The sequence below is a fragment of the Motacilla alba genome, chromosome 1A (genome assembly GCF_015832195.1).
Source record: "Motacilla alba alba isolate MOTALB_02 chromosome 1A, Motacilla_alba_V1.0_pri, whole genome shotgun sequence".
In the NCBI taxonomy this organism is placed as follows: domain Eukaryota; kingdom Metazoa; phylum Chordata; class Aves; order Passeriformes; family Motacillidae; genus Motacilla; species Motacilla alba.
Genome location: NC_052031.1, coordinates 55,272,783 through 55,281,575, shown reverse-complemented (window position 1 = coordinate 55,281,575; position 8,793 = coordinate 55,272,783). Strand labels below are relative to the sequence as shown.

At 44.0% G+C, this 8,793-nt stretch overlaps 1 protein-coding gene across 1 annotated transcript in view; it reads left to right on the top strand.

Annotated features, from left to right (window-relative positions):
- Window positions 1-371: 371 nt before the first annotated feature.
- Window positions 372-8,793, top strand: part of PARVG (parvin gamma) — a 34,947-nt gene continuing 26,525 nt past the window's right edge. The window contains 2 exon segments of the mRNA XM_038154787.1: window positions 372-5,422; window positions 5,928-5,992. Coding sequence (XP_038010715.1) covers window positions 5,344-5,422; window positions 5,928-5,992 — 144 coding nt within the window. The 5' untranslated portion in view covers window positions 372-5,343.

The following is an 8,793-nucleotide window of genomic DNA, read 5'->3' as shown; positions in this document are numbered from 1 at the left end:
TCTAGGTTTCTCCTTCTGCCAGGTAGGTAGAGTGGTGCTGTTCTGCTTTATAAAATACTTGAAGGAGCATGAAGAAAAGGTGTATTGGAACACAATCTTGTCTGCTTTTGTCTAGTTTTTCATTATATACAAAGCACAAGTGCTCTATGAGTCACCCCAGAGGCAGAGCAGCCCAGTCATGCTGGGCAGTACCATCCAAGAACAATCATATCTTTTTAATACTTTCTGGTGCTTCAAAAGTTGCAGGGCGGCATGTTTCTGCACTTGTGTTCCTGTTTATTTCAGTCTCTGCAGCAGGGATTAGCACACAGTCAGTTAAGTTCCGGATGGGACCATAGTTTCGTTTTTAAGAGCAGAGCACTGCAGCACAACTTCCCCTTTGTGTGCTTTGTGCTGCCCTGCATGGGAGACCTCCAAGCCTGGGCTCAGCCCTCTTCTCCAGAAATTGCATCCTTACTGCTGGGACAAGGTCTTGGAAGAGCTTCTAGAGAGTTACTGAAGGAGAGAATAGTAAGTCTGGAAAATGGGGTTCCTTTAGGTGTTTTTTTTTCATAATTAGTGTTCTTAACTGGAAGATTTTCTGTGTCTGTGTGTATTGTTCTTACTAAGATAACATCTTATGCTTATGAGAAAAGATGGCTCCTGAGAAGTCTGGTACTACACAGGGTAGTGAAAATAAGTTTTAAACTGGGTGCACAATGTGCATTCTTTTCCCCCTTTATTTTTTAATTCTGGTTTCCCAAAGGTGGAAATATTACTATTAACATTCCCATTTTTTTTCTCCTCCTTCATGTGATCTACTTGTTTGAGTTAGGCAGAGTAGGGCTTTTGTCTTTTCAAACAGGTAATAGGTGAGAGTTTGATAGCACTGGAAAGTGCCTTGTAAATATTCTACAGCTGATTTGTAAGCCAGAGACCTCCATTAGTGCTTTGTGTGGTGCCTTGGAGATGTCTGGGAGCCAGACCATGTGAAGGCTCATGGAGGAAAAGTGAGCTCTGACCTAGCTTGAGAATTATCTGTTTATCAGTAGTTGGGACTTTGCAAGTTTGTGCAATAGCCTAGCTCCTGACCTAAGAACAATTACCTTCTTGGCAACCACTGCAGGTGGCAGTGGCACACAAGAAATCAAATACCCCTTGGGTTTAAAAAAAGCCGGTACATCCATGGCATTCTCAGAGAATGAGTATTTCATTCAGAAAATGCCGTTTCCTTTGAATAGTCCATAATCAAGCATCTATTTTATTTAAAGATGCTGTAATGAAATGCCTGTACACACTGTATTCAAGCAGTTGTCTCTTACAATGTATTCCTGATAGTACTGATAAAAAAACTTGTGCGGGAGGATGGGGGCTGGAAAACCAGTATGTCAGCCACAGCTCTGAGCAACAAATTTAACTGATGGGAGGTAGGGGCTGGTTGCAGCAAATATGGAAATTTGTGTGTGAGAACCAACTCTTCTGACCTTTCATGTTTTTCTTTAAACAGCTCACCCAAGGAGGTGTCCCAACCCTGGCATGTTCCATTTTGTGTTGTTCCTACAGTATATTATTCTCTGAAAGGCTGTTGCCCGAGACCAAGCCTCACCAATATGTTGCACAGTTACATGAAGGGCTGCTTGTGAATGCTGAGTAATAAGCAATGGGTCTATTAAATGCTGGAGAATTGCAGTTCTCAGACTCTGAAATGCCTGTGGGAAATCAATAGTGATAAATGTGAGCTAAAATACAATAAATGATGGGCTCTCAATGGTGTGTTGGTATGTAGGAATAAGATCTTGGAGATCTAATAGATAATTCCCAATTAAAGGTCAGCAGTGATGAAAAAAGCAAACAGGACTTAGGAGGAGAGGAGCAGAGACCACTGTGAATGCTGCAGTGCACCCTTCTGAATCTGGGCAGGTCTCGTTCCTTGCACTTCCAAAAGGCTGTGATCATGCTGGAGGAAGCTCAGAAAAGAGCACTGAGGATGAGCAGCTGGTTTTCCAGAGAAGGGTAACTAGGCTGTCTTTGCTCACTTTTGGAAAGAGATGGACAGGAAGCTTTGGGCTTGTAGGGCAGGAGTGACACAGAGCATTAACACGGTGGTGTGAAAAATGTGGATCAGGTGGTCTTTGCCTGGTGCCTTCAGGGACAGCTCAGAGCAAGAAACAGGAGATGGGGCTTCAGGTGATGTAGGGCCACATTGCACCTCCTTGCTGCTGAGGGCTGAGAGCGACAGACACATGTTCAATGGATGAGCAGGGAGTTCATGGGGAGTAAATGCGTTGACAACTCCTAGTGACCAGGACCCCAGCTTTGCTGTAGGAAGGCTGATCTGCAGACTGTTAAAGTGTTTTGTGGAAGTGTCTCTGTATCCTTGCACTGCTTATAGATTTTGGGGTTCTGTTTTTTTTCCCTAAGTTACTTAAATGGAGGGACTGGATACCCGGCAAGTTAATCTTACCCAGGGTAGCAATTTTAACTCTGACTGACATACAGGACTGAGGCCCCAGATGGTATTATGTTACCTTATTGCAAATTCTGAATTTCAGGCCTTTCCTTACAGGTTTCCAAATTTTAGAGTGGCTTCTGATGTTCAGGTTCAAATGTTGGCCAAAAAGAGCCCGGGGGTGTGGCAGGCAACACACACCACTTTAATTCCACCACAAATGGAATTGTGTATCACTGTAATCACTCAAAGCTGAGTAAGTTGTGGTTTACAGAGACCATTTCTGTTACAAGCTGGACTTCCTCAAGGCATCACAGCTGTCAGAAACCTAATTTAAAAATAAGTTGTCCTTCGGGTTGCTCTCTGTTAATTAACTTATCTCAGTTAATTTCATCTGGGCAGTCTTATCTCACACAGTTCAGTTGTTCCTCAGGCACTACATCACTCAATTTCTCCTATCTTTTTTTTATCAAGCACCTTTTAACAGATAGCATTCAGTTTTGCCGCCACCATAATGAAACAAATTCTCTTGTGACCCTTTCTCCTAGTGCCTTGCTGGCAATTTTGTACCAATTTGTTTTACCAGATCGATGTGCAAAAGCATCCAATTGCTAATTTCTACTGATATTCTCTCAGCTTTGGCAAAATCTTTGTTAAAACACATGTTCATAACATACTGACTGGAGTCTGTAAGAAATATGTGAAAGCCTTCAGAGCAGCACTATGCTGTTTGGTGTATAAAGCTATCAAGCAGAGGAATGTCACTTTGGAGATGTTCTGTTCCATCCTACACAAAACATTTTGCATTTTCAGCAGTTGCCTTGCTCTGGGTGGTGGGAGCACCTCACTTCAGGCACCTGCAGCACCAGCCAGGGCTGTCTCTGGTGACAGAATGGAGGGAACTCCATTCCTAATACTAGAATTAGACACCATTTAAATGCTCTGGATTGTTTATTAAAAGTGCCATTCCCACTCATTTCACAGGAAGAGTTAGGAAACAGGGCTCTCAATGTGGGCACTGTGGGTAGGGAGTGGAAGAATTCTCCTGCAGGAACCTCTGGAGCATCTCATTTTCTGTTAAAAAAAGCACAAAACCAGTCAGCATCCCCTCGCCCTCTCCTACAGTGGCCCAGCAGTAAAAGTCTGGTCATGACATCTGCTCTGCTCTGACTTCCAGAGATTTTTGGACTTTTGGTAAGGATGACTTCTCTTACTCATGCTAGAACCATAGTTTGTTCTAAGCGTCCGGAGCCCTCATCCTCCAGTAATTTCTTTCACCTCTGCAGGCCACAGTACAGTTCCAGTTTGTAATTCTGATTTCTGGCACTTGAATCAATGTGCATTTAGTTTATGAAGAATCATTTTGCTTCTTGCATGTCTGGAAGGTGGGGCCCAGAGAGCAGTGGGGAATGGAGTCAAATCCAGATGGTGACCAGTCCCAAAGAGTCCCTAGGGCTCAGCACTGGGACCAGTCCTGTTTAATGTCTTTATTGATGATCTAGACGAGGACACAGGGGTCACACCCAGTCAGTTCACAGACAGCACCCAGCTGGGTGGGAGTGTGGATCTGCCAGAGGGCAGGAAGGCTCTGCAGAGGGATCTGGACAGGCTGGATCCATGGGCCTAGGCCAGTGGTCTGAGGGTCAACATGGCCAAGGGCCCCGTCCTGCCTTGGGTCACACCAACCCCCTGCAGCTCCAGGCTGGGGCAGAGGGGCTGAAAAGCTGGGAAAGGCCCTGGGGGTGCCGGGGACAGTGGCTGGACAGGAGCCCTGGTGTGTCCAGGTGGGCAAGAGGCCAATGGCACCTGGGCTGTGCCAGCCATGGTGTGGTAGCAGGGCCAGGGCAGTGACTGTCCCCTGTGCTGGCACTGCTGGGGCCACACCTCAGATCCTGGGGCACTTCTGGGAACCTCAGGACAAGAAGGACATTGAGGGGCTGGAGCATATCCAGAGATGGGAACTGAGTTGGGGGAGGGGCTGAGAGAGCTGGGGGGTCTCAGCCTGGAGAAAAGGAGGCTCAGGGGGGACCTTCTGGCTCTGCACAACTCCCTGACAGGAGGGGAGGGATGGGGCAGCTGGGGGGAGTCAGACTCTTCTCCCAGGGAACCAGGGACGGGATGAGAAGAAACGGCCTCAAGCTGTGCCAGGGGAGGTTCAGGTTGGACATGAGGGAAAATTTTTGCACTGAAAGGGTGCTCAGGCATTGGAAGGGGCTGCCCAGGGAAGTGTTGGGGTCACCATCCCTGGAAAGATACAAAAGCAATGCAGATGTGGCATTGGGAACATGGTTTAGTGGTGGGTGAACAGTTGGAACTCAATGTTCTCAGAGGTTTTTTCCAATCTAACTGATTCTATGACTCTAGTAGAGTTTGTAAAAGAGACTATTCAGATGCCAACAGCTCTCCTTTTTTCCCCACATCTGTACCAACTGGTCCAATAATGGAAGCTGCTTATATTTAGTAACTTGTCTCAGTAATTTAACTACTGGGTTCTTGATTTAATACTCCTTAAGTACTGGTAATTTTTATATTTTCTAACACATATCCATGAATACCTAGGGACGGAAAGCTTGTTTTTCAGTTCACTTGAAATAGGATTTTACTTATCTAATGCAGGGAAAATGCAATTAGATGTGATTAAAACAAGTTTTAATTCAGGTCTTTGGGTCTTTTTTCCCTATATTTTGATGATTAACACAAAACAAAAAGAAAATTGTTTTTAACTTCTTTTTATTTGCACACATTTAAATATATTTTCAGATATTTTTAAATGCAGCTAGTGATGAAATAGTAACTGATAAAAAAAAACCTCTACAATTTGTTTTCTTAGCACTAATTTTGATCTTTATGTCCCTTTACTCATGTTCCCTTCCCCCCAAAGTTTTTTACCAGTTTACCAAGAGTGATTAAAGACAATGGATCCAGACTTTTTAAATGCATTTACACAGCCTTCTACACTTGGTCGATTCCTGACTGAGGATGTCATTGCTAAAGGTATGTGCTTTATGAACCAGGACAGAAAAAAGGCCACAGGACCACCTGAAGGGCCAAACAGAAAATGTGCTCTACAAATGAATTCTATATTTTTCAGCAGTGATCCCATGGCTGTATCAGAAATGAGTAAGCTCTGTGTGTGTAATTTGGCTGCTGACTCTTTGGGGGCAGATCATGAAGAAGCAACACAAAGTCCAGCTGGTTCTTTAACTGAAATTTAAGTTTCACACATGTAGATCTGACCAAGTGTGTTTTCCTCTTTCTAGAATTGTCCATCTAGATCTTACTAATTTGAAGTACACTGAAGCATAATTTCCAACAGCAGGCTTAGTAGTCTGCTATACCAGTTTCTTGTTTATAAGGAATTAGTTAAAATGAAAAATAAATGTTTCTACATTGGGCAATTAGCCATATTGGGAATATCAAACGGATAGCAGATTTAGCTGCACACTTGCTTTAGTCATATCTGATAACTGTGATAGATCTTGTTTGCTTCCTTCCACAGGAGAGAAGAGGAAACTCATAAAACCAACCTCAAGCAACAACACCAAACTGGAAGAATTGAAACTGGTACCACTTCTTTTACTGCATTGTTTAACCCTTGAGTTGTGCTAAAGCAAACAAAGAACCTGGTTCTTTAACCTCTTTCAGCCCTGTAAAATGCCCAGCCCTCTGACCTCAGGCTCCCACTCTCTACAGATGGGAATGAGCTCTGCTTTTGGTGTTTGGGCTCCACACAAAGGAAGCCAAACTTTTTTTCCAGCACAGCATCAGGGTGGCTCGGGCCATACAGGATCAAGCTTCCAATGCAGTGAGCACTGCTGGGTGTGGAGTGCAGATACAAACCTGAGTGGCTTCTAATGTGACACCTCTCCTAACCTGGGCTGTGTGGGCCAGCCACACCAGAAGCACCCAGTTGCTCTTTCATTGTGATGGTAACGTAACAGCTACAAGAATCCAGGCATTCTTGGGAATCTTGGGACCTCAAGCAGACCCATGTCAGCATTTGCTGTGACTAAAGAGAGATAATGGTGCAGGTTTGCTGCACTGATCCCATGGTAACTTTTAGGAGTGCTCTACTGATTTGCAGCAGCCTTCACCAGTAGCTGGTTCAGCTGGCAAGGTTAGCAGAGAGCAGAGGGGGATGGGATGAAGAGAATGCAAGTCACCAGGAATTCAGGATGAAAGCTTTCAGGCCCTTGTATGGTGCATTACCTTCTTGAGGTAACTGTGAAGGATGAGTCCTATTCCACAGGCAAGTACTTTATTTCCATCTAATTTTGAAAGTCTCCCCAGTGTCTTCAATCACTGTTTCAATTTCTCTAATGGCACAGTCCACATAATAAAACTTCCTGGAAGAAAAGTGTCATGTGTCTTATGAGACCAGCACTCCTTGCATTATAGAGGTGCTGAAATTGTTATAAATATTACGCAAAGCAGCTTAAGATATGTGCTGTTGTTTGTCCTTTGTAGCATTTATAAACATATAAGTAGGTGTGTTTCTATATCAGGTATTCATGCACATTTGATCAAAAAGATTTGATTTTGTGTCAGGTTTTCATGATGTTGTTATACCAAAGGGAAAGTCTGAAAAGTGGTGCTGCAAAATGCAATTATGTTGTCTACAGAAAGACTGGATTTGTTATTTTGAGATTGCCAAAAATGAAGAGTTTTCCTCAGTTATGAAAATTTCTGTGAGCTTCAGTGCTTAATCCATTTCCTGTCAGAGATTCCTGAAATAATGTTCATCACTGTCTAATGTCTTTTCTTTGGGTGATGAGGAGATAGAAATTGTGTCCTGGGGGAGACAAAGTCCTCTGGGTTCCCATCAGTGCCCCTTGATTGCCTTCCTAATCTAAAGATTTGATAGCTTCTCTAGAGAAACCTTTGGGATGGAGACAGGGACAGGGAGGAATCTTCAAGGGAAGAACAAGGAAAGCAAAGAAACTCACTGGTAGAGAGACTTTCACTGCATTTTCATTTTGAGGTGGCTTTGGAGAACTGAGAAATACAAAATGGCCTCCTGTAGTTGTTATAAATATCCAGCTGCATGTAAAATAGAAGATGGTTACATTCGGAAGCCAGCAGCAAACGTCTGAAAGTATTCCTTTTCTACTTTCCCTGTTTGCTCGTTTGTAGACATGAGGCTCTGCTCTGCAGCGGAGTGGGGCCCCCACACCTAGGCAGAAAGCAGAACTGTGTGAGCTGCAGGCTGTGGATGTGGCTGGGAGAGCTAAGGAAGGATGCAGGATGTGTCGAGTTGGGAGAGCAAAGGAGGGATGCCATAGGGATGCTCAGCAGTGCTTGCTGCTTTTCTGACTTCCCTCTGGCTGGACTCTTGTGTTTGGGGTTCTGCTCTACCCCTCACACATCCTAAGTGTCACCAAACATCAGCTGAAGAGCGCAGCTTTCTGCTCTTGCTACTTCTTAGCTGAGGATGCATTTTACAGTTTGACAGCTTCCCAGTTCAGGCTTTTTTATTTCTTGCGCAGTTTCAAGCTTCTCAGAGACTTTTCTTTTCAAACCCTTCTTACATTTTTGTTAAAGTTGGCGAGCTTACAGGAATCTGGTATGAATTTTCTCTTCTGTTTACAGCAAGTGAGAAGGATATAATCCACCCCAGACATTCACTCATAACAATCACAGCAATAAGAGCAATACCCTTCCCTCTTACAAGAGAGAAGTTCATGTTGGCAGCCAGCTGGGGCTACTGCTTTTCTATTCTGCTTTACCAGGTCATATTTGCTTTCCCTCAACACATGTGAATAAAACACATGCTTGGAGAAGCACTGAGGAACTGCTTTGTTCTTCCATCTGGGAGCACATGTGGTTCCTCTCCTTTTGTAGCCAGACCTTGGCTACCTGAGCAGCTTCCCCTTTGCAAAGGCAGGAAGGATATTGGAAGGCCAGTGGGAGGACTGCCACATAAAAAAGTTCCAAGGAGATATTTGGGGATTGAGTGGTACAATATTGCAGAAAGAAAAAGAAAACAAAACCAGGAGATGAGAGGGAGGAGTGTTAATAGTGTGGATGAGTACAAGAAACCCACAGAATGAGCCAAGTCTCTTACAAACTTCTGCCTGGCAGTTGAATTTGTGTGAATTCTGTGATGTGGGATGAAGGCAGGGGATAGGAAGTGTACTGTGCAGCCTTTTCCCTGGTGGAAGTGGGAAGAAGATCTCTTTCCCGAGCTGTACAACATAATTCCTCAGAATATAAGTAGCGAGATGTCTGTCTCAGTTGATAATTAGGAAAAACTAACACTTTAGAGAACAACCAAAAAGCACAAAGGAAGTAGAGATTGAAAGCAAACCAAGATCTGAGATAAGGGACTGAAGAGAGAGGTGAAACAGAATATAGCACCGAGTGCT